This window comes from Zea mays, chromosome 8 (genome assembly GCF_902167145.1).
Source record: "Zea mays cultivar B73 chromosome 8, Zm-B73-REFERENCE-NAM-5.0, whole genome shotgun sequence".
Taxonomy (NCBI): Eukaryota; Viridiplantae; Streptophyta; class Magnoliopsida; order Poales; family Poaceae; genus Zea; species Zea mays.
The window spans coordinates 61,926,932-61,954,172 of NC_050103.1; the positions used below are offsets into that span (position 1 = coordinate 61,926,932).

Below are 27,241 nucleotides of genomic sequence, written 5' to 3' on the forward strand. Positions count from 1 at the left end.
ACGGGCGCCGGGGCGAAGGGCTGTGTGGCTGTAATGGCTGGGAGTGTGAGGGAGAAGCATGGAGAGAGAGGGGGTTGGGGAGGGGTGAGAGGGAGGAGCTGCGCCTGGAAGAGAAGCTGCTTCGCTGCTAGGAGAGTGGGAGAAGTAGTAGGGAGAGAGGGAGGCGGCTGGGAGAGAAGCTGCTTTGCTGCTAGGAGAGAGGGAGGATGTGGCTGGGAGTGGGATGCGGCTGGGAGTTGGATGAGTGGGTAACCTAATTTTAATGGACCAAGTGGGCTGATTTGGGCTGGCTAGACTATTATTTTTCTTTTCTTTATCTCTTTTCTCTTCTTTATTAATATTTTTGTCCTACATATTTCTTAAATATCAATATTTTCCTATTTTTAACTATAATTAAGGCATCGCCTCGCCTTACGCTTTATCGCTTAAAATAAAAAAGGGGGTCACTCGCCTTACCGCTTTAACAACTATGAAGTAGACAACCAACCAAAATTGAGGGAGTTAAGCAGACTTTTTCCAAAAAAATCATATCTCTAAGTTTTCAAAAATACTAAAAACTTGGTATCATTAATTGACATCATATTACCAAATCACACAAAATTTCAAGACCAGCTTCATCCATTTTATGAGATAAAAAAGGACAAAATGTCAGACATACAAATTTCTTGTCCTTTTGCCCTTCTAATCCCTAGATTTTGTATCTCTCAACCGATGTGGAGTTTGGACTTGAAATTTTGCATGGTATCATATAATAACCTCATCGGAAGATGGCAAGTATTTCAATAATATTGGGAACTTCTAGATATGTGTTTGGATGGATTTTTCAAGTTACCAGCCAGCCAATTGTGGTTTACACTATCTTGAAGTATCAACAAGTTGACTCTCAAATTATCAAGTCATTGTATTGAAGTAGCAATCTGATGACACTGAAACTGTATCTGAGCACAAATTATGTATTCGTGTGTGAATTGATCATCTTGCACTTAAATTGCCAATAATCAAAATACAGTGCAAGTAGCAACCCTTCATAACAGAAACATAATAACAAAGAAAGTTGTTCTAATTGGGACGATTGAATAGCTCAAGGTGAATGCAGCAAGTATGTCCTAATTGGGGCAGTTGAATAGATGGAGGTGAATTGCATATGACAAAAGTGCATACAGATCGCCATAATTATAGATTCCATAAAAGAAGACATGGTAGCCATTTGTTTAACCATGAAAGCAAGCAAACTCTTGAGAAATAATAACTACAAGGCTAACAAAATGATGAGAGTGTGCACATACTACTTTCTGGTAGAGATTAGAATGGTCGGTCTGATTTTCTCTTGCCAAAGATCACCTCCCACACTACTGGTGAGAATGGGCCTTTCTTGTCCAGGTGATCCCTGATTGATTTCTCATCAATAGCGAAGTTTCTGTCCTGGAAGCTCCTCACAAGATTCTCGCCTTCATCCACACCTTTTGTCTTGCACACTGCATCAAGCAAGCCTACAAACGTCTCCGCATTCGGTGCAAGCCCAGCCTCAAACATCTCCACACAGAACCCGACAGCATCATCCAGCCTGCCCCCCTTGTACAGCCCCTGTATCAGGAGCCAATAGCTGAATGCATTGGGGATGACTCCATTCCCTTGCATCTTCCTGAAAATTCTCACGGCGTCGTCTAGCTTAGCCACCTTGCAGAATGCCTCGACGACAGCTGTGTAGATAACCACCTCCGGGATGGCTCCCTTCTCTCGCATTAGACCAAACAGCTTCATGGCGTCCTGCACCAGGCCGTTCTTGCACAGCCCGTCGAGCATGGCCACGGCGTTTGGGATCAACCCGGTTTCCTTCATCTTTCGGAAGATCTCGTCCACGTCCACCGGCTGCGCGGGCGCAGGCTCGTCCTCAGACTGCCGTGGCTCATCGCCGCCTCCTATAGCAGCGGCGGCGGAGGGACCATCGCCCAGCTTAAGCTTCTCCAGCAGCGTCTCCCCGACGACCTTCTGCGCGCTTCGCTCGGGCTGCTGCTGCTGCTTCCCGGCTGAGGCGTCGGATAATCCTCTGCCATGCCTCGGCGGCGGGGGAAGAGGGTTGTTCTCGGGGTCAGCGCCGAAGTTGAGGGTGCGGAGGAACGCTTCGTCCTCCTCCTCTTGCCTTGCCTCGCGGATCACCCGCCGGCGCCGGTCGCCGGTGGAGTAGGTGCGCAGTAGACCCTCGGCGCCACCTAGAAGGAGAAGGCGGCGCAGGGCGCCTGATCTCACCGGAATCTGCAGGCTCATCTCTCACTTCCTGGGCTCTCAATAATTTGGGTCGTGACGGCGGAGCACGCGAAAGGTAGAATAGACAAGCACCGGTGGGTTTTATGCTCCGTGCCTGACCAGTGGGTCCACTTGCCCGCGAATAAGGCGTTAGGTTTTGGGTTCGGAATCGAGGGGCTGCGGTGGGGCGTGAGGCTGTCTCCAGCAATGTCACTAGATTTCATCAAAAGAATATTTTTTGTCTTTTATAGTACACCTTAAAAGATTTCATCTTTTATATCTTCTATATTTTCAGCAACGTTCTCTAAATTTTGTCCTCTATATCTCATCCTCTATATTCTTTGCAACCATATTAACAGAAATTATTTTCATCATTTTTTATCGAATTAAATAAATTGATCGTTAGCATTTTACGAATTATTGCATATGTTCAACTATTTCAATAATATGGCAAAAAAAAGTACAGCCGCGATGCTCACCACTGGCTTCGGCTTCAAAGGGGCGAAGGCCGCCACAGTCTGGCATCAGCCATGGACGGCTGCAAAAGTTTTTGCTCAAGCGCGGGAATGGGCGGAAGAGAGTGACGCGTGTGATGAACAGTGTATAGCGCACGATCGTCTATCCGCCAGATGTAGCGGTTGACGAAGGCTCGCTATATTTTAGCGGGTGGTGTAGCGGTCGTTGTTGGACGCGTGTCGAACGTCTCCATCCGCTATATTTATGAGAAAGGAGGCTTTGCATATCCTTGTTAGAGACAGCCTGAGTAGGAGATATATGCTTTTAAGGCCGGGCGGAATACTCATATCTGGACCAAATACTCGTATCTTGCTTGGTTCATGATCAGTTTGATTCAGGTCGAATCGATTTATTTGAATTTTTTTACAAGTTAAGTTAATATCATAGTTTGGTTCGTTAACGAGACAGCTCAGTTTGTTAACGAGCTCGGTCGTAAGCTAAACAAGCTAACACATTTCAGCAAAACGAAACTATATGCATATCATTTACGTAATAATTAAGGAACATGTATATATATGTGTGGTGTATATGACTTATGAGTTAAACTAATGATTGATGAACTATGTCTATATGTTAAATTGGTCTATGAGAATATAACCGCGCGTTAAACTGATGAACATGTGTGTGAATTGTGAATTGATGAGTGATGACTTGTGTTAAATTGGTGTTACATTGATGTGGTTTCTGAAACTATAGGTACAATTACTATTTTCTATTATTAAATTAATTTAAAATTAACTACAAATTGATTATTATATACATATTGTTTTTTTGTTTTGGCTCACGAGCTAAACAAGCCAGCTCGAACTCGTAAACGAGATAGGCTGAGCTGACTCTAAGGATACCTCCAGCAATGTTCTCTAAATTCAATCCCCTAAAAAATATTTCATGTCCTTTACAGAACACTCTAAAAGATCTCATCATTTATATCTTCTCTATCTTTAGCAACATTCTCTATATACGTAGTGTTAACAGAATTTATATACTATATTTAACTTTTTTAATATTCATATTCATACAATTTATACTTATGTAAGTAATGCAAAAATGAAGCAATTTTTATTTCGAATTTGATAAATTTGAATATCGTATTACTACGCAATTGAAATGATTTTTTAAAAAAAATTGACAATTCCTAAATCGTATTTTGATTATGAGAATAATTAACTTCCACGATGTCCTATAAAATGGCAAAACCAAAGCTATGCAGTCTTTTACAATGCTCATTCAAGAAAATAAAAAAAAGTCAGCATGACCAAAAAAACAAACATTAGTAGTACGCCACCACAGAAGACAACGCCCGCTGGCGTATAGCGTGCACCACAGAGCCACCACATTTAGCAGATCATCAACATCTAGAGATGACAACGGAGAATTCTCTATCGGGTTTGAACACACATACTCATCCCATGAAGCTATATTTATCCATATCCTCATACACACCCATCATAGGTATAAATTCATCTCATACTCATTCGGGTATCAGGTCCCTAATGGTTCTCCATCCCCTATAAGAAAAACATTACCACATTATATTTTATATGACATTAACAGCCACATGACACCCAACAACAATACATCACCAATAAATCTGACATGTAACAAGAAAAACATTTGTCAGCACCCTGGAACAGGGGTACCCCTTACTATAGTGTGAAGGCACGGGGCACATGCGGCTACCTCTAGTCGCGTGGTAAACAGCGCCCGACCCCACCACGTGGACGGCTCCCAGGTCGCCACGTGGCCACAGAAGACGATATACTGCAGGATATCAACAGTGGATTCAGACCCCCATGGGAAAGTGCCGGACCCCTGTACGTACGGATCGGACCTCCGGGTGAGGTCCAGAACCTCCACGGGCGTGCCCGGACCCTTGGGACAGGTACCGGACCCCCTGTATAGGGTCCGGGCCACTCACAGCAAGGTCTTGGGATTCCGGGACAAATAATACCCAGACCTTGATCAAGGTTAGGCGGGGGTCCGGAGCCGACACGTGTCCGGACCATACCGCGTACGCTTCCGCTCACCGCTCAAGCGGAGACCCGATGCTGCCGCGTGGCCGACTGCCCGTGACATAAGCCAACGGACAGAGCCTGATGTAAGGCCTCTGGGCCACGCGACGGTGCATTTATTGCGGATAAGGCGTGTCGCCTGTCTATTCCACTGGCAGGTGATGTGCCGCCTTGGCATTTAATGAGCCCTGCCACTCCACTGGCTGGCGATGTGCTGCCTCAACATTAAATGTGCCATGTCCACTCCGCTGACGGACGGCGACAAAACCACCCTGCAAGCGGCGTGCCTGTCCATTACGTTGGCAGGCAGCATGCCCGTGCTGCAGAGTGCACTGTGCTCATCATCACTCGTACGTTGCCAGGGAAGCTTCCGCTGCACGCCAATACTACGCTGACCGCGGATATCAGGGCGCAAGGGGATTGCACTGGCGACTAGCATTAGTTGCTCCAAGTATTACATCCGTTATGTTCCTGGGCCCACATGTCGGGGCTCAGCATCCTTGTACGTGCCCCCTTTGAGCTATAAAAAGGGAGGCACGCGACGTTACAGGGGGGAGACACTTAGACCCAACTTAGACTCTCACACTCACAAGTTCATACAAGCTCTCAAGCTCAATACATCACACAGTGGAGTAGGGTATTACGCTCCGGCGGCCCGAACCAATCTAAATCCTTGTGTGTTCTTGTGTTCTTCACGTTTCCACCTAACAGGCAAAACGCTTAGGCCCCTCCTCATCTTAGGATTTAGGGCGGGTGCATTCCGCCACCCGGCAGAAGATTTCCTCTCCGACATTTGGCGCGCCAGGTAGGGGGTCTAGGCTTTAGGTTTTTGCTTGTTTTTCTGCTCGACGCCATGATTTCTTGCCCGAAGACTTCATGGTGGAGGAGGCCGCTGCCTCTTCCACGCCGCTGGCCACTGTAACGTCCTGAATTTGGGGGTAGAATTTTTTCTTCTTTTTACTCACCAAATTCAGGTGTTACTCTCTTTTCTTTTCCCGTTTTGCTCCTTCTTCCCAATTTCAAAGCAATATATCGACTGGTGTCCGTGTCATGTGTAAACAAAACCTAAGTTGACATGAGTGTTGCATCATGCCGAATCATATTTCTTTTTCTGATTTCGTGCTTAATCGCGTGAGTTGCTTAGTTTCGTTTCAAATTTTGCTTCACGAATTGAATTCCGATCTGTGGTTGTTCGTGCCACGGGATTTTTGCCCCACGGTGCGGCCCAACACGGCTCGGCCCGGTCTCGGCCCGCGTGCCCGTGCCCTCCCCATGTGCCCCCTCCCCTGGTCTCTTTCCCTCATTTCAATTCTCCCGCGCAGCAACCTCTCTCTCCCCCATCTCTCTCTCCCCGTGGTGCCCTAGGTTTTGGAGACGGTGATCGCTGGAGTTGGCCCCGAGGTGAGCTCCCCTCCCCTCTCCCTCTCTCTCTCTTTCCTCTCCCCCTCCCCTTCTTCTTCCCCCGCGCGGCCCGGCGGCTCGCCCGGCGACTCGCCCGGCCTCACGCCCTCCCGCCCGGCCTCGCGCCCCTGTGCGCCCTCGCGTGCCCCGGCGGCTCGCCTGCGCGTCCGTGCCCGGTGGCCCCATGCCCCAGCAGCCCCTACGCGTGCCCCAGCGCGCGTAGCGCGTTCCCGTGCACGCAGCCCCAACGCGCGCAGTGATTGATTCTTGGTTTTAATTAATTTTAAACTCTGTTTAGTGAGCGTGTTGCGTCGCGCGCTTCGTCGCGCGACGAATTTGTTTAATTTCAGATTCTATTAATGTGCTGCGTCGCGCGCTTCGTCGTGCGACGATCCATTTTAATTTCAGGATTGTTTAATATATGACGCCGCGCATCCAGTTGCGCGACGTTCCATTCTAAATTCAGTTTGGATGACGTATGTCGTCGTGCGCTTCGTCGCGCGATGCCTAACGTCTCTTTATAATTATTGCAAGTGTCTCGTTGCGCGCTCCGTCGCGCGACGAGTCGTTTATTTTTTAATTCAATTTGAATGTTGTGTCGCGCGTCTCGCTGCGCGACCATTTCCTTTAATTCACCTTTATCTGCTTATAATGGTTAAACGTGGAACATGACTTTACCTTATGCTAAACGCAATGACCAAATTAATATCATTCTGTTTAGACGAGTGTTTTAATTTATAATCATGTAACGTGATCGCTCTTCGACTGTAGCCTCGACCGTTACTTTATTTTTCTCGCTTAGTCGTAAGTGCGAGCCCTGCGTCGAACGTCTGTTTATTTATTGCATTCTATTGTATGGTGTACTATTCTTTTGTATTAAATGTGTGGAATATATATTTGAACTCGTATAGATAACGGTCAGTTGGCGGAGTCCGAAGGAGTTGCAGGTGAAGACCCTGAGCAGCAGCTGGTTGGTGAAGGCAAGTGTCCCTTGACCCATCTATGTCCTACTAATTCTTATAATTTACTTCCCGCATTTACATGTTTATACCTAAGGATTGACTAGCTTTTGTCTATCTTGTCCTTGTTTACCTATTTTGGTTGGGTTATTTTGGTTTAGCTTTATGCTAGCGCTTCACATTAATCAATGAACATGATGAGATTATCTATGATACGATGTTTTCCCTTTTGATTATGATGATGGTACTTGTGGCCTTTAAGGGGACTCGAGCTGTTTCTCGAGTGCCTCTCCGTAAGGACCTGTTCGTTGGATGACCGCCCGGGAAAACAGTGCAACCATGAGGGTGGAGTGGGACACCCTTAGCTGAGTAATTAGAGGAACTAGGGTGTAGTTCGCTTCGCCGTCGTGTCGTTAATGAGGCTCAGTGTATGCGGCTCGCTCTGTCAAGGTTGGTTTGCCCCTTGGGGAGGGGTTCGGTGCATTTAGGAAACCTAACGGGCGGCTACAGCCCTAGGAAATCTTTGTAAAGGCTACATAGTGAGACCCTGCCTATTCACCTTGGTAGTGTTTAAGGGTTTGATCGGCCCGAGGCAAGAGGGAATCACGGCTTGTGGGTAAAGTGCGCAACCTCTACAGAGTGTTATGAAACTGATATATCAGCCGTGCTCGCGGTTATGAGTGGCCAAGGGAGCTCCATTGATTAGAGATGCTTGATCAGAGATGTTTGGTTTACAGGTGGTGACGAGGATGATGGTTATGATTATGCCTATGGTAATGGTAAGTTGTATTCTTTCCATTTGGAAAGGGTACATCTGGGTTAATAACTTGGGTTAATGCTAAAACCTGGCTTTCTACTAGTAAATAATAACCTGACCAACTAAAAGCAATCGCTTGACTTAACTCCACATAAAGCTAGTCCACTACAGCCAAACGGGACATTTTGCTGAGTATGTTGATGTGTACTCACCCTTGCTTTACACACCAACCCCCCCAGGTTGTCAGCGTTGCAACCATTGCTTAGGTGAAGATGAAGTCGTGGAGGAGGACTTCCAGGAGTTCCAAGAGTATGATGAGTTCTAGGCATGGGTTAGCGGCAAACCCCCAGTCAGCTGCCTATGTAGGCCGTGTGTATCTACGTTTCTTTTCCGCACTTTGATTATTGTTAAAGACTATGTGGATGTCTCAGACATCATGATGTAATCGACTATTATACCCTCTTTTATGTTATTATTTGAGCATTGTGTGATGATGTCCGGTTATGTAACTGCTGTGTACGTGAGTTGCTGATCCTGGCACGTACATGGTTCGCATTCGGTTTGCCTTCTAAAACTGGGTGTGACAGCCACCAACCTCCCTGCGCTTGGGGCAGCCGCTGCTGTGCGCTCTGCACGGCAGCACACTCCCTCACAAACGTCCAGGGTGTCTAGGGCTATGCCGGGGGCGCTGTCTGCGGCCAGAGAGCTGCTGCGCCACCCTCCTAGCTCCACAGCTTAGCTGGGGGCCATGAAGAAGTGGCGAGGCGATGTCGACCGTCTACTCGGCATGACGCAATCTGGCTCAGCCAGGTCTAGGCCTCGGTCATCCCGGCATCAACATGAGGCGTCGGCATCAATACTGAAAGGGAATTAGGCTTACACCTAGTTCCTAAATAATTTTGGTGGTTGAATTGCCCAACACAAATCTTTGGACTAACTAGTTTGCTCTAGTGGTTAAGTTATACAGGTGCTAAAGGTTCACACTTAGCCAATAAAAAGACCAAGAGTTGGGTTCAACAAAAGAACAAAGGGGCAACCGAAGGCACCTCTGGTCTGGCACACCAGACTGTCCGGTGCACCAGATGACTCCGACTTGAACTCGCCACCTTCGGGAATTTCCAGAGGCACTCGCGCTATAATTCACCGGACTGTCCGGTGTGCACCGGACATGTCCGGTGCTCCAAGGAAGGGCGGCCTCAAGAACTCGCCAGCCTCGGGTTTTCAATCCAGTCGCTCCGCTATAATTCACCGGACTGTCCGGTGTACACCAGACTGTCCGGTGTACACCGGACTGTCCGGTGCATCTGCGGAGCAACGGCTACTTCCGGCGCCAACGGCTACCTGCAACGGCATTTAATGCGCGCGCAGCGCGCGCAGAGTTAGAGTCGCCCATACCGGCGCACCGGACAGTGAACAGTGCATGTCCGGTGCGCCACCGGACATCAAGGCGGGCCCAGAAGTCAGAACTCCAACGGTCAATTTCCAACGGCACTGATGACGTGGCAGGGGCACCGGACATGTCCGGTGTGCACCGGACTGTCCGGTGCGCCATCGAACAGACGGCCTCCACCAACGGTCAAGTTGGTGGTTGGGGCTATAAATACCCCAACCACCCCACCATTCATTGCATCCAAGTTCTCCACTTCCCAACTACTACAAGAGCTCTAGCATTCAATTCTAGACACACCAAAGAGATCAAATCCTCTCCATATTCCACACAACGCCCTAGTGACTAGAGAGAGAGATTTGCTTGTGTTATTTCGAGCTCTTGCGCTTGGATTGCTTTCTTCTTTCTTGATTCTTTCTTGTGATCAAACACTCACTTGTAATTGAGGCAAGAGGCACCAATTGTGTGGTGGCCCTTGCGGGAAGTTTGATTCCCAAGTGATTTGAGAAGAGAAGCTCACTCGGTCCGAGGGACCGTTTGAGAGAGGGAAGGGTTGAAAGAGACCCGGCCTTTGTGGCCTCCTCAACGGGGAGTAGGTTTGCAAGAACCGAACCTCGGTAAAACAAATCCACGTGTCACACTCTTCATTTGCTTGCGATTTGTTTTGCGCCCTCTCTCGCGGACTCGTTTATAATTCTAACGCTAACCCGACTTGTAGTTGTGTTTATATTTGTGAATTTCAGTTTCGCCCTATTCACCCCCCCTCTAGGCGACTTTCAATTGGTATCAGAGCCCGGTGCTTCATTAGAGCCTAACCGCTCGAAGTGATGTCGGGAGATCACGCCAAGAAGGAGATGGAGACCGGCGAAAAGCCCACAACAAGCCACGGGAGCACTTCATCGGAAGAGTCCCGCACCAAGAGGAAGGAGAAGAAGAAGAACTCCTCCAACAAAGGGAAGGAGAAGAAATCTTCTTCTCATCACAAAGAGAAGAAGGAGAAATCTTCCTCTCACAAGCCGCATCGGAGTGGGGATAAGCACAAGAGGATGAGGAAAGTCGTCTATTACGAGACCGACACTTCATCAACATCCACCTTCGGCTCCGACGCGGCATCCGTCACTTCTAAGCGCCAAGAGCGCAAGAAGTATAGTAAGATCCCCCTACGCTACCCTCGCATTTCAAAACATACACCTTTACTTTCCGTCCCATTAGGCAAACCACCAACTTTTGATGGTGAAGATTATGCTAGGTGGAGTGATTTAATGCGATTTCATCTAACCTCGCTCCACAAAAGTATATGGGATGTTGTTGAGTTTGGTGCACAGGTACCGTCAGTAGGGGATGAAAATTATGATGAGGATGAGGTGGCCCAAATCGAGCACTTCAACTCTCAAGCGACAACAATACTCCTCGTCTCTCTAAGTAGAGAGGAGTATAACAAAGTACAAGGGTTGAAGAGCGCCAAGGAGGTTTGGGATGTGCTCAAAACCGCGCACGAGGGAGACGAGCTCACCAAGATCACCAAGCGGGAAACGATCGAGGGGGAGCTCGGTCGGTTCCGGCTTCGCAAAGGGGAGGAGCCACAACACATGTACAACCGGCTCAAGACCTTGGTAAATCAAGTGCGCAACCTCGGGAGCGTAAAGTGGGATGACCACGAAGTGGTTAAGGTTATTCTAAGATCTCTTATTTTCCTTAACCCCACTCAAGTTCAATTAATTCGTGGTAATCCTAGATATACTAAAATGACCCCCGAGGAAGTTATCGGGAATTTTGTAAGTTTTGAGTGCATGATCGAAGGCTCGAGGAAGATCAACGAGCTTGATGATTCCACCACATCCGAAGCTCAACCCGTCGCATTCAAGGCGACGGAGGAAAAGAAGGAGGAATCTACACCAAGTCGACAACCAATAGACACCTCCAAGCTCGACAATGAGGAAATGGCGCTCGTCATCAAGAGCTTCTGCCAAATCCTCAAACAAAGGAGAGGGAAAGACTACAAGTCCCGCTCCAAGAAGGTTTGCTACAAGTGTGGTAAGCCCGATCACTTTATAGCTAAATGTCCATTGTCAAGTGACAGTGACAGGGATAACGACAAGAAGGGCAAGAGGAGAGAAAAGAAGAAGTACTACAAGAAAAGGGGCGGCGATGCCCATGTTTGTCGGGAATGGGATTCCGACGAAAGCTCTAGCGACTCCTCCGACGACGAGGACGCCGCCAACATCGCCGTCACCAAGGGACTCCTCTTCCCCAACGTTGGCCACAAATGCCTCATGGCAAAGGATGGCAAAAAGAAGGTAAAATCAAGATCCTCCACTAAATATGAATCCTCTAGTGATGATAATGTTAGTGATGAGGAAGATAACTTGCATTCTCTTTTTGCCAATCTTAACATGGAACAAAAAGAAAAATTAAATGAATTGATTAGTGCTATTCATGAAAAAGATGACCTTTTGGATTCCCAAGAGGATTTTCTGATTAAAGAAAACAAGAAACATGTTAAGGTCAAAAATGCTTATGCTCTAGAAGTTGAAAAATGTGAAAAATTATCTAGTAAGCTAAGCACTTGCCATGACACCATTGTCAACCTTAGAAATGAAAATGCTAGTTTAATTGCTAAGGTTGAGTCTCATGTTTGTGATGCTTCAATTCCCAATCTTAGAAATAGTAATGATGACTTGCTTGCTAAGATTAAGGAATTGAATGATTCTCTTGCTAGCCTTAGAGTAGAAAATGAAAATTTGATTGCTAAGGCTAAAGATTTTGATGTTTGCAATGTTACTATTTCCAACCTTAGAAGTGAGAATGATATATTACATGCTAAGGTTGTTGAATTAAAATCTTGCAAACCCTCTACATCTAATGTTGAGCATGTTTCTATTTGTACTAGATGTAGAGATGTTGATATCAATGCTATTCATGATCACATGGCTTTAATTAAACAACAAAATGATCATATAGCTAAACTAGATCCTAAAATTGCCGAGCACAACTTAGAAAATGAGAAATTTAAATTTGCTCGTAGCATGCTTTATAATGGGAGACGCCCTGGCATTAAGGATGGCATTGGCTTCCAAAGGGGAGACAATGTCAAAATTAGTGCCCCTCCTAAAAGATTGTCAAACTTTGTTAAGGGCAAGGCTCCCATGCCTCAGGATAACGAGGGTTACATTTTATACCCTGCCGGTTATCCCGAGGACAAAATTAGGAAAATTCATTCTAGGAAGTCTCACTCTGGTTCTAACCATGCTTTCATGTATAAGAGTGAGACATCTAGTTCTAGGCAACCAACCCGTGCTAAGTTGCCTAAGAAGAAAATTCCTATTGCATCAAATGATCATAATATCTCCTTTAAAACTTTTGATGCATCTTATGTTTTGACTAACAAATCCGGCAAGGTAGTTGCCAAATATGTTGGGGGCAAGCACAAGGGGTCAAGGACTTGTGTTTGGGTACCCAAAGTTCTTGTGTCTAATGCCAAAGGACCCAAAACCATTTGGGTACCTAAAGTCAAGAACTAAACTTGTTTTGTAGGTTTATGCATCCGGGGGCTCAAGTTGGATACTCGACAGCGGGTGCACAAACCACATGACAGGGGAGAAAAGGATGTTCTCCTCATATGAGAAAAACCAAGATCCCCAACGAGCTATCACATTCGGGGATGGAAATCAAGGTTTGGTCAAAGGCTTGGGTAAAATTGCTATATCACCTGACCATACTATTTCAAATGTTTTTCTCGTAGATTCTTTAGATTACAATTTGCTTTCCGTTTCACAATTATGTCAAATGGGCTACAACTGTCTCTTTACTGATGTAGGTGTCACTGTCTTTAGAAGAAGTGATGATTCAATAGCATTTAAGGGAGTGTTAGAGGGTCAGCTATACTTGGTAGATTTTGATAGAGCTGAACTCGACACTTGCTTAATTGCTAAGACTAACATGGGTTGGCTCTGGCACCGCCGACTAGCCCATGTTGGAATGAAGAATCTTCATAAGCTTCTAAAGGGAGAACACATTTTAGGATTAACAAATGTTCATTTTGAGAAAGACAGGATTTGTAGCGCATGCCAGGCCGGGAAGCAAGTTGGCACTCATCATCCACACAAGAACATCATGACTAGTGACAGGCCACTGGAGCTCCTACACATGGATTTATTCGGCCCGATCGCTTACATAAGCATCGGCGGGAGTAAGTACTGTCTAGTTATTGTGGATGATTATTCTCGCTTCACTTGGGTATTCTTTTTACAGGAAAAATCTCAAACCCAAGAGACCTTAAAGGGATTCTTGAGACGGGCTCAAAATGAGTTCGGCTTAAGGATCAAGAAAATAAGAAGCGATAACGGGACGCAGTTCAAGAACTCTCAAATTGAAGGCTTTCTTGAGGAGGAGGGCATCAAGCATGAGTTCTCTTCTCCCTACACCCCTCAGCAAAATGGTGTAGTGGAGAGGAAAAATCGAACTCTATTGGACATGGCAAGGACCATGCTTGATGAGTACAAAACTTCGGATCGGTTTTGGGCCGAGGCGGTCAACACCGCTTGCTACGCCATCAACCGGTTATATCTTCACCGAATCCTCAAGAAGACATCATATGAACTCCTAACAGGTAAAAAGCCCAACATTTCTTATTTTAGAGTCTTTGGTAGCAAATGTTTTATTCTTGTTAAAAGAGGTAGAAAATCTAAATTTGCTCCTAAGACTGTAGAAGGCTTTTTGCTTGGTTATGACTCAAACACAAGGGCATATAGAGTCTTTAACAAGTCCACTGGACTAGTTGAAGTCTCATGTGACGTTGTGTTTGATGAGACTAACGGCTCTCAAGTAGAGCAAGTTGATCTTGATGAGATAGGTATTGAAGAGGCTCCATGTATCGCGCTAAGGAACATGTCCATTGGGGATGTGTGTCCTAAGGAATCCGAAGAGCCCCCAAATGCACAAGATCAACCATCCTCCTCCATGCAAGCATCACCACCAACTCAAATTGAGGATGAGGCTCAAGATGTTGAACAAGAAGATCAAGAAAATGAGCCACCTCAAAATTACGGCAACGATCAAGGGGGAGATACAAATGATTAAGAAAAGGAGGATGAGCAAGAACCAAGACCGCCACACCCAAGAGTCCACCAAGCAATACAACGAGATCACCCCGTCGACACCATCCTCGGCGACATTCATAAGGGGGTAACTACTAGATCTCGTGTTGCACATTTTTGTGAACATTACTCGTTTGTTTCCTCTATTGAGCCACACAGGGTAGAGGAAGCACTACAAGATTCGGATTGGGTGGTGGCGATGCAAGAGGAGCTCAACAACTTCACTAGGAATGAGGTATGGCATTTAGTTCCACGTCCTAACCAAAATGTTGTAGGAACCAAATGGGTCTTCCGCAACAAACAAGATGAGCATGGTGTGGTGACAAGAAACAAAGCCCGACTTGTGGCCAAGGGATACTCCCAAGTCGAAGGTTTGGATTTCGGTGAAACCTATGCACCCGTAGCTAGGCTTGAGTCAATTCGCATATTATTGGCCTATGCTACTTACCATGGCTTCAAGCTTTATCAAATGGACGTGAAAAGTGCCTTCCTCAACGGACCAATCAAGGAAGAGGTCTATGTTGAGCAACCTCCCGGCTTTGAAGATAGTAAGTATCCTAACCATGTTTATAAACTCTCTAAGGCGCTTTATGGGCTCAAGCAAGCTCCAAGAGCATGGTATGAATGCCTTAGAGATTTCCTTATCGCTAATGGCTTCAAAGTCGGAAAAGCCGATCCTACCTTGTCACTAAAGCTCTTGCAAATGATTTGTTCGTATGCCAAATTTATGTTGATGATATTATATTTGGGTCTACTAACGAATCTACATGTGAGGAATTTAGTAGGATCATGACACAAAAGTTCGAGATGTCTATGATGGGGGAGTTGAAGTATTTCTTAGGATTTCAAGTAAAACAACTCCTAGAGGGCACCTTCCTAAGCCAAACGAAGTATACTCAAGATATTCTAAGCAAGTTTGGGATGAAGGATGCCAAGCCCATCAAGACACCCATGGGAACCAATGGGCATCTCGACCTCGACACGGGAGGTAAGTCCGTGGATCAAAAGGTATACCGGTCGATGATTGGTTCATTACTTTATTTATGTGCATCTCGACCGGACATTATGCTTTCCGTTTGCATGTGTGCAAGATTCCAATCCGACCCTAAGGAATCCCACCTTACGGCCGTAAAACGAATCTTGAGATATTTGGCTTATACTCCTAAGTTTGGGCTTTGGTACCCTCGGGGATCCACATTTGATTTGATTGGTTATTCGGATGCCGATTGGGCGGGGTGTAAGATTAACAGGAAGAGCACATCAGGGACTTGCCAGTTCTTGGGGAGATCCTTGGTGTCTTGGGCTTCAAAGAAGCAAAATTCGGTCGCTCTTTCAACCGCCAAAGCCAAGTACATTGCCGCAGGTCATTGTTGCGCGCAATTACTTTGGATGAGGCAAACCCTGCGGGACTACGGTTACAAATTAACCAAAGTTCCTTTGCTATGTGATAATGAGAGTGCAATCAAAATGGCCGACAATCCCGTCGAGCATAGCCACACTAAGCACATAGCCATTCGGTATCATTTTCTTAGGGATCACCAACAAAAGGGAGATATCGAGATTGCTTACATTAATACTAAAGATCAATTAGCCGATATCTTTACCAAGCCTCTTGATGAACAAACTTTTACCAAACTCAGGCATGAGCTCAATATTCTTGATTCCCGCAACTTCTTTTGTTAGATTGCACACATAGCTCATTTATATACTTTTGATCATATCTCTTTTATATGCTATGACTAATGTGTTTTCAAGTCTATTTCAAACCAAGTCATAGGTATATTGAAAGGGAATTGGAGTTTTCGGCAAAGACAAAGGCTTCCACTCCGCAACCCATCCCTCGCCGTCGCTCCAAGCCACTCTCCATCTTTGGGGGAGAGAACAAAAGGACTTCATCTTTGGTATAATCTTAACTCATTTGTTTATGACCAAAGAGGAAGACATTACTTAGAGGGCTCTAATAATTCCGTTTTTGGCGATTCATGCCAAAGGGGGAGAGAGTATGAGCCCAAAGCAAAAGGACCGCACCACCACCAATTTCAAAAACTTAGTGTTTTCCAAGAGTATTTATCAATTGGTATCCTATTGTGTTCAAAAGGGGGAGAAAGTAGTATTTCAAAAATGATATATCAAAACCCTCTTGAACACTAAGAGGAGGATCTCCTTTAGGGGGAGTTTTGTTTAGTCAAAGGAAAAGCATTTGAAACAGGGGGAGAAAATTTCAAATCTTGAAAATGCTTTGCAAAATCCTATTCATTTACCTTTGACCATTTGCAAAAGAACTTTGAAAAGGATTTACAAAAGAGTTTGCAAAAACAAAACATGTGGTGCAAGCGTGGTCCAAAATGTTAAATAAGAAAGAAACAATCCATGCATATCTTGTAAGTAGTTATATTGGCTCAATTTCAAGCAACCTTTACACTTACATTATGCAAACTAGTTCAATTATGCACTTCTATATTTGCTTTGGTTTGTGTTGGCATCAATCACCAAAAAGGGGGAGATTGGAAGGGAATTAGGCTTACACCTAGTTCCTAAATAATTTTGGTGGTTGAATTGCCCAACACAAATCTTTGGACTAACTAGTTTGCTCTAGTGGTTAAGTTATACAGGTGCTAAAGGTTCACACTTAGCCAATAAAAAGACCAAGAGTTGGGTTCAACAAAAGAGCAAAGGGGCAACCGAAGGCACCTCTGGTCTGGCAAACCAGACTGTCCGGTGCACCACCTGACATGTCCGGTGCACCAGAGGACTCCGACTTGAACTCGCCACCTTCGGGAATTTCCAGAGGCACTCGCGCTATAATTCACCGGACTGTCCGGTGTGCACCGGACATGTCCGGTGCTCCAAGGAAGGGCGACCTCAAGAACTCGCCAGCCTCGGGTTTTCAATCCAGCCGCTCCGCTATAATTCACCGGACTGTCCGGTGTACACCGGACTGTCCGGTGCATCTGCGGAGCAACGGCTACTTCCGGCGCCAACGGCTACCTGCAACGGCATTTAATGCGCGCGCAGCGCGCGCAGAGTCAGAGTCGCCCATACCGGCGCACTGGACAGTGAACAGTGCATGTCCGGTGCGCCACCGGACATCAAGGCGGGCCCAGAAGTCAGAACTCCAACGGTCAATTTCCAACGGCACTGATGACGTGGCAGGGGCACCGGACATGTCCGGTGTGCACCGGACTGTCCGGTGCGCCATCGAACAGACGGCCTCCACCAACGGTCAAGTTGGTGGTTGGGGCTATAAATACCCCAACCACCCCACCATTCATTGCATCCAAGTTCTCCACTTCCCAACTACTACAAGAGCTCTAGCATTCAATTCTAGACACACCAAAGAGATCAAATCCTCTCCATATTCCACACAACGCCCTAGTGACTAGAGAGAGAGATTTGCTTGTGTTCTTTCGAGCTCTTGCGCTTGGATTTCTTTCTTCTTTCTTGATTCTTTCTTGTGATCAAACACTCACTTGTAATTGAGGCAAGAGGCACCAATTGTGTGGTGGCCCTTGCGGGAAGTTTGATTCCCAAGTGATTTGAGAAGAGAAGCTCACTCGGTCCGAGGGACCGTTTGAGAGAGGGAAGGGTTGAAAGAGACCCGGCCTTTGTGGCCTCCTCAACGGGGAGTAGGTTTGCAAGAACCGAACCTCGGTAAAACAAATCCACGTGTCACACTCTTCATTTGCTTGCGATTTGTTTTGCGCCCTCTCTCGCGGACTCGTTTATAATTCTAACGCTAACCCGGCTTGTAGTTGTGTTTATATTTGTGAATTTTAGTTTCGCCCTATTCACCCCCCCCTCTAGGCGACTTTCAAATACGCTCCCCCTCGGTGAGGGCCGCGCCGACCGAGGACCTGTGGGCGGAGCTCAACCGCTGGCGTGCAGGAGAGGACGCTCCAGTCTCTCTGGAGAGGTCTATTGACCTGCGGGCAGAACTCAACTGCAGGCGTGCGGGTGAGGATGCCCGCATCTCTCTAGAGAGGGCGCATGAGCGCCAACAAAAGGTTGAGGGTCGCAAACTTGACTACGACTTCGCTGCAGTAGCACCACAGACTCCAACGGGTGCCCGGATCCAAGCGGGTGTCCCATTGGCCGGCGTGGGCTGCGGGGTAACGAGAGCTCGGGTATCAGTCACCCGAGGGGGACCTCAAAGACGTCTTCATTGGAGACTCCGACTCTGGTGACGACGACGACTGCCGCAAGAAGTTGTACGTGATGTACGGCGGGAGCTGGGAGCTCACCTCCCGCAGGAATGTCAAGTCTCTGCGTTGAGAGGTCCTTTCGGCAGTCCTGGGGGTCCCGAAGGCTGCTCCACATCAGCGGTGGAGGAGCACCACTGTCTCCTTCGGGGTATCCGACTGCCCCGAAAACATGGCAGGGGCCGGTGTACTACCGCTCATCACCGCTCCTGTCATCGCCAACATGCGGCTGCACCATGTTCTGATTGACGGAGGGGCCGACCTCAACGTCATCAGTCATGCTGCATTCAAGCAGCTGCAGATCCCAGGGTCCCGGCTGGGACCCTCTCGCCCATTCTCTAGAGTGGGCTCACAACCGGTGTATCCCCTTGGGAGCATCGCACTCCCGGTTACATTTGGGACCGAGGAGAACTTCCGCACGGAGAACGTCGTGTTCGACGTCGCGGAGGTTAACCTCCCCTTCAACGCCATCATCGGCAAGCCAGCCCTGTACCGGTTCATGGCCATTGTCCATTACGGGTATTTGGTCCTCAAGATGCCGTCTCCAGTCGGGGTCCTCACCGTGTAGGGCGACCGCGCCGCTGCGCTTGCGGCTTTGGAAAAGCTGCACGCCCTAGCGGCAGAAGCTGCTCGCCCAGACGACGGAGGGAGGAACCCCTCGACCTCTGGTACCAAGGCACCTACCAAGGTGCCGAAGGTGCGGCCATCCGGAGCGGACAACGTCCCTGTCAAGGCCGTCCAGCTCAACGCGGGTTCCTCCTAGACCACTCGCATTGCGGGTGATCTAGAGGAAAAATAGGAACTTGCGCTCGTCACCTTCCTCTAGGCAAATGCCGACGTGTTCACATGGGAGCCGTCGCAGATGCCTAGTGTTGTGGGCCTTCGTCCTCCGAAGGTCCTCAAAAACGTAATTTAACAATGTCTTCCAAGTATGGCTTATGGACAGGTACCTTCGGATTCATGATAAAAGCGTACACGATGAGAAGAGCATGATCGTGACAAAGATTGTCGTTGCTCTAAAGCTACGCGCAAGGGAGCTTCGGCTTATCCGCGGGAAAAGGAACCGACTTAAAGGAGAAAAGGCTATTTAGTCCTCATAGATTTGTATATAAGTCAATAATAAATGTAAAGGGCATGAATGTAATTTCTCACAGGCTGCGTCCTGTGCCTATAAATAGATGAACAGTACCCCCGTACTGTTCATGCTGACTTGTGCTTGCTTTTACGTCACGCTTGTACTTTCTTGCCTTCCATCAAGCCGAAGGTACTTTTGTAATTCAATATTGTTCCCGCCTTTACATGATTATATAATTAGAATGAATTAATAATGTTATATAATTGTTTATGTTGTTTCCTATATGCCATATGCTTCTTCTTTTATTTAACATATACTGTGATGATGAAGGTATGTCATTCATGACCTTCGTTTGAAGATCATTATATCCTAAGGGGAATAATGCTTCGAAAGACGAAGGGCATTAACATTTAACATCTTGTGTTGCCTTGTTCTTAATTCATAGTATTTGAGAACATGTCCCCAACATTGGCGCCCACCTCCGGTGAACCCTTTCCCACCATCTTCGGCAAGCACTGACCTTCGTCATGCCGCCAAAGAAAGCTTCAGCACCAGGGACCGCTGCACTGTAGCCGCTGGACCCAAACCAAGAAACTCTTTCTCTTCGGGAGGCTCGAAGCCAGAAGAGGAAAGCTACCAGTCCAACACTCCAGGAGGAGGAGCTAGACCAAGAAATCATAAACATGGAAATAATCCATCAGCAAGTACAAAGGAAGAAGGAGAAGATGGCCCGACTGGCTGATCTTCAAAGGCAGATCAACGAAACCACTGAAGAAGTACGCCATCTTGCTCAAGACGAACAAGATCGAAGGCCCCAACACAGGGAGCTTCATCAAGAAGGCTTATTCAACGAGGATGGATGGTATGATGATTTTAATCATGATACCTTTACCTTTGATGATGCTTCTCCCTTGGCAGCAGAACTACAGGCTATCCCATGGCCTCCATCATACAAGCCACCTCAGCTCCCCATGTATGATGGGCATTCATATCCGAAGCAGTTTTTGATGAGTTATGAAGCAACTATATCTTCATATGGAGGCAATGCAGCTGTCATGGCCAAGTCCTTCGTCATGGCAGTTCGAAATGTGGCCCAAACATGGTATTCTTCTCTTCGGCCAGGGACTATTACTTCGTGGCAGAAGCTCAAGGAAATGCTAGTGACAAGTTTCCAAGGCTTTCAGACGAAGCCAGTCACAGCTTAGGCCCTGTTTCAGTGCACACAAGACCATGAGGAGTATCTCTAGGCATATGTCCGAAGGTTCTCGCGTCTGAGAGCACAAGCGCCTATAGTGCCTAATGAAATTGTCATTGAGGCCATGATCAAGGGGCTTCGTCTAGGACCTACTGCCCAGTATTTCGCTAGAAAGCCTCCACAGACTCTGGAGAAACTACTTCAAAAGATGGATGAGTACATCCGGGCTGACAATGACTTCCGCCAAAGAAGGGAGGAAGTTACAGGTTCTCTGAGATGACCAGGGGCTTCGGAGGAAGAATCCACCCGAGGCATGTCAGGTCAATTCATAACTCCACTCAGAGAGATGACAGAGGAAGTCAGCTGCAGAGGCTGCAGTATACTTCACAATCTTTGGGGCAGCAACAAAGCTCTTTCCAGCCGCCAGCTCCAAGAGGCAGAGGCGCCAGGGGCTTTGGAGGAAGATATGGGGATCAGCCCAGGAAGATCTACTGCCTATTTTGTGGTGAAGACAAGGGCCATACTACAAGAATGTGCCAAATCACCATCCAAAAGAAGAAGGAGATCGCAGAAGCCGAAGCCCGGCAAAGTCAACTGAAGCAGGTCCTGCACACTGCTTCGTGTCACTCACCCTACATACCAGAATATGTGGGTAATCATCCTACAGCTTCTGTTGCTTCGGCTAGTCAGCCACAGGCTTCTTGGCGACAGCTTCCACCTCCGCCACCACTACAACCTGCCTATTCACGGGGTCAGCAGCCAGAAGGGAGCCAATAGACCCATCAGCAGCGGGATTTCAGGGAGGAATCTGAAGCTCGCACAGTCAACAGTACTGTGCTAGAATCAAAACACATCTATTGAGAGATATCCTACCTCTGAAACATTTTTACATTCATTGTCGTTTTCTTTTTAATAAGGAACAATCAATGTAAACCTAGTTTTCTTGTCATTTTTAATTTCTTGTAATAGCTTCGTTCTTGTCATAGTGAAATATATCTTATCCACAGACTCACGAAGCTCAAAAATTGCTGAAGCTCAAAAGTCGTTCCTAAGGGAATGCAGAGCTAAAAATCGCATTGCAAGTTTCACCGAAGCTACAAAAAGTCGTTCCTAAGGAGCGCAGCGTAAGTTTGCCGAAGCCACAAAAAGTCGTTCATAAGGGAGCGCAGTGTAAGTTTTCTGCTCAAAAGTTGTTCCAAAGGGAATGCAGAGGCAAATACCACCGAAATATAAGGCGAAGCGAGAAAAGTCAATGCGAATACCGCCGAAATAGAAGGCGAAGAAGTTTAAAATACGTTCCTAAGGGGATGCAGAACTTACACCGAAAAATAAGCGGTGAAGCCGAAAAATAAACGGCAAAGAGATTTTGATCGTTCCTAAGGGGACGCAGAGATTGTGTTTCAGCGTGGGTATGTGTCTTCGGCATTAACATCATTCTTTGCATCATATCATCGCATCATGTCGCATAGCATCACATCGTACATCATATCACATCAATGACACGAATTGGAAACGAAGTCGATCTTTGGAGAATGCTTTACAAAAATGAAAAGGTGCTAAGGCACAAAGCAAGATGAGAATTGCAGCTTCATCAGTTCTGATGTGAAAGACGGGAACTATTGTTTACGAAGCATTGATGTTTTTACGAAGTATGGATGTTCTCACGAAGCATAAAAATTCTTCTTTACGAAGCATGAAAAGAAGGGAAGGTGTTTTTTCGCCAAAGGCTCAAAAACGGTATGTGCATAAAATTTCATGCATCACAAAGAATTGAATTACAAACAACTTACATATTAGATTCAAAATTATAAACATCAAATATTACAAACTTAGTTCAGCAAATGCTACATTAATATCCTAGAAATGTTTTTACAATAACTACTACTCTTCCTTCAGAACTTTTTCTGCAGCTTCGTTAAGCAGTTTGTTAACAACTTCGTTGACAATAGCTTCGGCCATATTAATGATTTCTATCGCTTTCTTTGTCTCCGGATCGGCCAGGGGTCGAACGGCTCCGGTGGAGGAGGTAGCTCAGCTGCGATAGAAAAAATCAATTAGTTCGAAGTCACAAAAACAAACGACGAAGCTACAAGCCATTAAACAATACCTATCCGTCTCTCAAGTTCTGCAGTTTTCTCAGCTTTCTTCGCTGCTTCTCGAGAATCGTGAATATTTTTTTTGCTCTTCTTCATTATTTCATGAGCCATTTCTCGGTCGCCATTTTCCCAAATATCAGTGAAAAATTTGCCGCCCAATAAACTTGCTTCAGCCGAGGGATCCTTCGTGTCTTCCACAAAGAAGGCAGCTTCGGCCTGAGCTAAGGTTTTAACATGATTGCAACCCGCCTTCTCCAAGATACCTGAAACTCCTCTCACACCAAGAATGCACAGACATCCTCACGATCACTCAGAATTTCCTCAAAAGCTTTGGCTTCTCCGCTGATACACTCGATAACACCCTCGGGGTCGCCTCGTATGAAGTTGTGTTCGTTTGAATAGGCACCCACATTGGCGAAGCTAGTCTTCATCTTTTTCACGCACCCCACAGATTTTTCAAAACATCTTTCCTTGGATGCGCGAAGCTCTGCAACTGTTTTTTCTAAATAATTTTTCTAATATTCGCTGGCATCTCGATTAGCTTCAGCGAGAGCGCATTTTTCTTTGGCCTCAGCTAGTTGTTTCCGAAGGTCTTTGATTTCATTCTTCTAGGCCTCAGCGTGAGCTTTGGAACTAGCTTCGTCTTCTTTTATTTTATTTATCAATGAAATTAATATTTTATCTTTCTCAAGGCCTTCGTTCCTTAGTTCAATCACCTCTGAACGAAGGTTGTTTAGAGCCATTGTACACCCTTCATCTTCGATATTTTTCTGTGATCTAAGGGCATTGCTAAGGATCAAGCCCTGTAAGAGAAGTACAGTATTAAGTATAAACAAATGAAATAATTCATTTTCAAATACAAAATTGATTTTCATACCTTTATGCTATTATATGCTAAACTGTCAGCCAATTCATCCTTTGACAGTACTGAGAGGCCATCTTCTAGCTTTGGAAATCCGAAGCTTCTTCCTATCTCCCGGCTGACGGATATCTCTTTGTTATCCGGGAGACAGTACAAAAAATCTTCTTCCCCGCTGCCATTAAACACCAATGCCCCCTTCGGGTATTTCAGTTTTTGGGCATAATGTTGAGCTTCTCGTTTTTCTACCTTAGAAAGTATCTTTCCCAAAGCATGGCGGATGATATAATCAATGCTCTCTTTCAAAGCTTCGGGAGCAGGAGTAGCAACCTTTGCAGGCGAAACTTGCTCTGTGGCCTTTTCTTCTATTGCCTCTTCTTCAATTTCCGAAGGTATTTTCTCGGCGAGCTCTGAAGGGCCAGCTTCGGCACTAGCTTGGATTACTGTATCTTTAATATCGGTCGGCTTTGTTTCAGCTTCGGTTTGCATTTTTGAAGCTTCGACGATTTTCCCTGAAGGAGTGGAGCTTAAAGCCTTTACTGTTTCTAACACATCTAGTAAATTTGCCATCCTTCTTCTTTTGGGAGTTGCCACAAAACATTTTTGTGCCTTCGACACTGTTACTTCTACAGAAGGGCTTAAAATTTCTAACATTTTTGTTCCTTCAATTTTTGGCTCTTCGGCCTTATCTTTATCAGTCTTCGACTCAGCTAGCTCCGTTAAGGGTACCTTCGACATTATAGCCGGATCTTGAACCTTCTGCATAGGAGGAATGGGCTCTTTTGGTTCAACAGCTGAAGAAGTCTCCCCGCCAAACTCAAGCACTACGGCCGGTTCAATATAACGTGGCCGGTGGGTAAGGACTTTCAACTTTTTGCTCTTCGACGCAGGCTCATCTGGAGTGGCTGAAGCAGCAGTCTTGGCCGAAGCAGCAGTTTTTCTCTTCTTTCCCCATCCCCGCAGAGGGTAGCAGTAGTCGGGGTAAACAAAACCAATGGCATCAAAAAGTCTGTTCAATCTCTTTTTTCCTCAACCCCTGAAGGATGTGGATAATGCATTATCTTCCGCTTTGGAATATGGCCCAAACAGTTCATCACTTGTAGCTTCGATACATTTCAGCCAGTCATCATTTGGTTCATCAAATTTATCTCCATATCTGAAGGTGTATTTTAGTCGAACCAGCTCACCTTCGCTAGACTCGGTGACAGCCTCCTTCGGCATTTCCCAGTTCTCTACAAGCGGCCATACTCTGAAGGCTATATGCTCTTGGATTAAATCTCTTGTACCAATAAAAAAGCAGACAGTACCAAATGCCTTTTGGCATGCTTCAGCGGCTTCATCAATCTCAACCTTCGGCATTCGGAGGCCGAAGCGGGACCAAATGGGGCGCATAATAACCTCCTTAACATCCTCCCTCGCTACTAAGTCATTCTTCACATAAAACCATTCCTCCATCCAATTTCCTGGCCATCTTTTCCGAAATGTTGGCACTGGGTAGCTTGAGTTGGGACGGGCGATAAATCCATAACAACCGAAGTTGTTGTGATACCGTTCTTTTCCAGTGGCCTTCGTTTCATACATAAGTTCGTGCATGCTGCAGAAGCATTTTGCGCTTGGGTCTATACCTTGGCTCCTTGTTGCCTAGACGAAGACTCCCATCCTCAATATAGCTTCGGGGGTCAGTTGATGAAGGAAAATTTGGAAGGTTTTTAACACTTCAACTACAAACCTGCTCAGTGGGAACCGAAGCCCAACTTTAAAGAAGCTTTGGAAGATCAGAACTTCATTCTCCTCAGGCGCAGGAGTGTTATTGTCTTCGCCAGCCCTCACAATAGATATATCTCGAAAGTACCTCCCCCTCATGCTCTCAAGGTGACTTTGCTTGATGGTCGACTTTCCGAAAATTGTATGGCTTGGCCTCCACGGTCGATCTTCGGAATCTTCACCCCCACTTTCTGCATCATAGTTGTCACTGTCACCAGTGTCTTCAGACAAGCCCTCCAATATCTCTTTTGTAATCTTCTCTGTATTTGATTTTGCCATTGAATTCTAAAAACCCAGCTATATAAGGATTCACAACCTTCTTCTGTTCAAAGAGCTTCTCCTCTTCGGTTAGCTTCGTCTCAGCAACAACCTTCTTGTCTTGAGACATCTTTTCTTCGGAAATGACGAAAACGTGTCCTTCAAACCGAAGCTTAGAAAGCTTGAGAAACTAAGCAAGCGTTGGTGAGCAAGAGCTATAAAATTGAGCAAATAAAGCAAGTGGCACAAACAGCATACCAAATGTGGTCAGGGTGAGTTCTTATTTATACGCTCGACGCGCCCCAAGTTGGAGGGTCCCATCTGTCATTGACTGTTGCTATTCTAGCAAAGGGAAGGTGTTTTTTGGACCTTTGGCTTAATGCCTTCGTCCATGTCATAGTTTGAATTCGTTATCTTAAACAAATTAATACTGCGAGGGGCTACTGTTGTGACACCCCAGGTGTCAGTTTCGTGTTATGTCGGGAGTTTTATCCCAATCTCCGGTGCTAAGTAAAAATTTCTATTTCTCGCTCACGTATGTCTCTGACTATCCAGACTATTCGTACACATTTGACCGAATTCGGAGTTAATCGATCGCGAGAAACAGCCAATTTTGGAGCGTGTTAAAACTTTTATTTCTCGGAACGAATGCAGACTCGAAGATCATTCTCGAATTATAAATCTCATCTGAAGTTCATTAAATCAAACTCTCGACGACTGTTATCTGATCTGAGCCCGAATTCAATTCCTCGAACTTCGATCGATGTTCGACTATTTTATTCGGATCCATACTCTCAAACGGAATACTCAATATGTCGTCCTCTAAATCAATTTTATCCGTTTCGGCCAAATATCTTATGTTCGAACCGAACTCAAAACCCCGTATCGACGGCAATTTTAAAATGTCACGATCCGATTTCTCCGACTAAAATCCAGGGCCGATCAAATCTCAGGGCAATTTAATTTCAAATCACGCGTAGAAAATTATTTTCGAGCGAAATCAAATCCAACTCTCGGCCGAATTAATCGCTCAATCGTCCGTTCGCCGAAACTCTAATTCGCTCTGTTCTCCGTAGAAACGAATTCCGCAGGAGCATTTTTATTCCGGAAAAATATTTAGCGCAACTCGATTTGGCGTTTTGGGCCAGCCCGACCCAGCCCGTTAAGGGAACCCTAACCCTAGGGCTCCTTCTATAAATACGGACCCCTTCCCTTGTACTTGGCTTTTATTCACCTACCCCCCTAGCCACCACCTTCTTCTTCTTTTTCTCCCTGTCTTCTTCCACACGGCGTGCAGCAGGGAGCTCAGCTCCACCTCCCTGCGTGCTCTCTGCCTCCCATGGCCGACGGCCTCCACAGCGCAGCAGCCATGGCGCGGCACCCTCCTGCTGTCCCCTTGGTCGGAGTTCTGCTCGGCCAACAG

At 46.3% G+C, this 27,241-nt stretch overlaps 1 protein-coding gene across 1 annotated transcript; it reads right to left on the minus strand.

Annotated features, from left to right (window-relative positions):
- Positions 1 to 542: 542 nt before the first annotated feature.
- LOC100501704 (uncharacterized) lies at positions 543 to 2,243 on the minus strand. The gene has a single exon (NM_001196378.1). The coding sequence runs from the start codon at positions 1,837 to 1,839 to the stop codon at positions 1,303 to 1,305; it is 537 nt and encodes a 178-aa protein (NP_001183307.1). The 5' UTR covers positions 1,840 to 2,243; the 3' UTR covers positions 543 to 1,302.
- Positions 2,244 to 27,241: the final 24,998 nt, after the last annotated feature.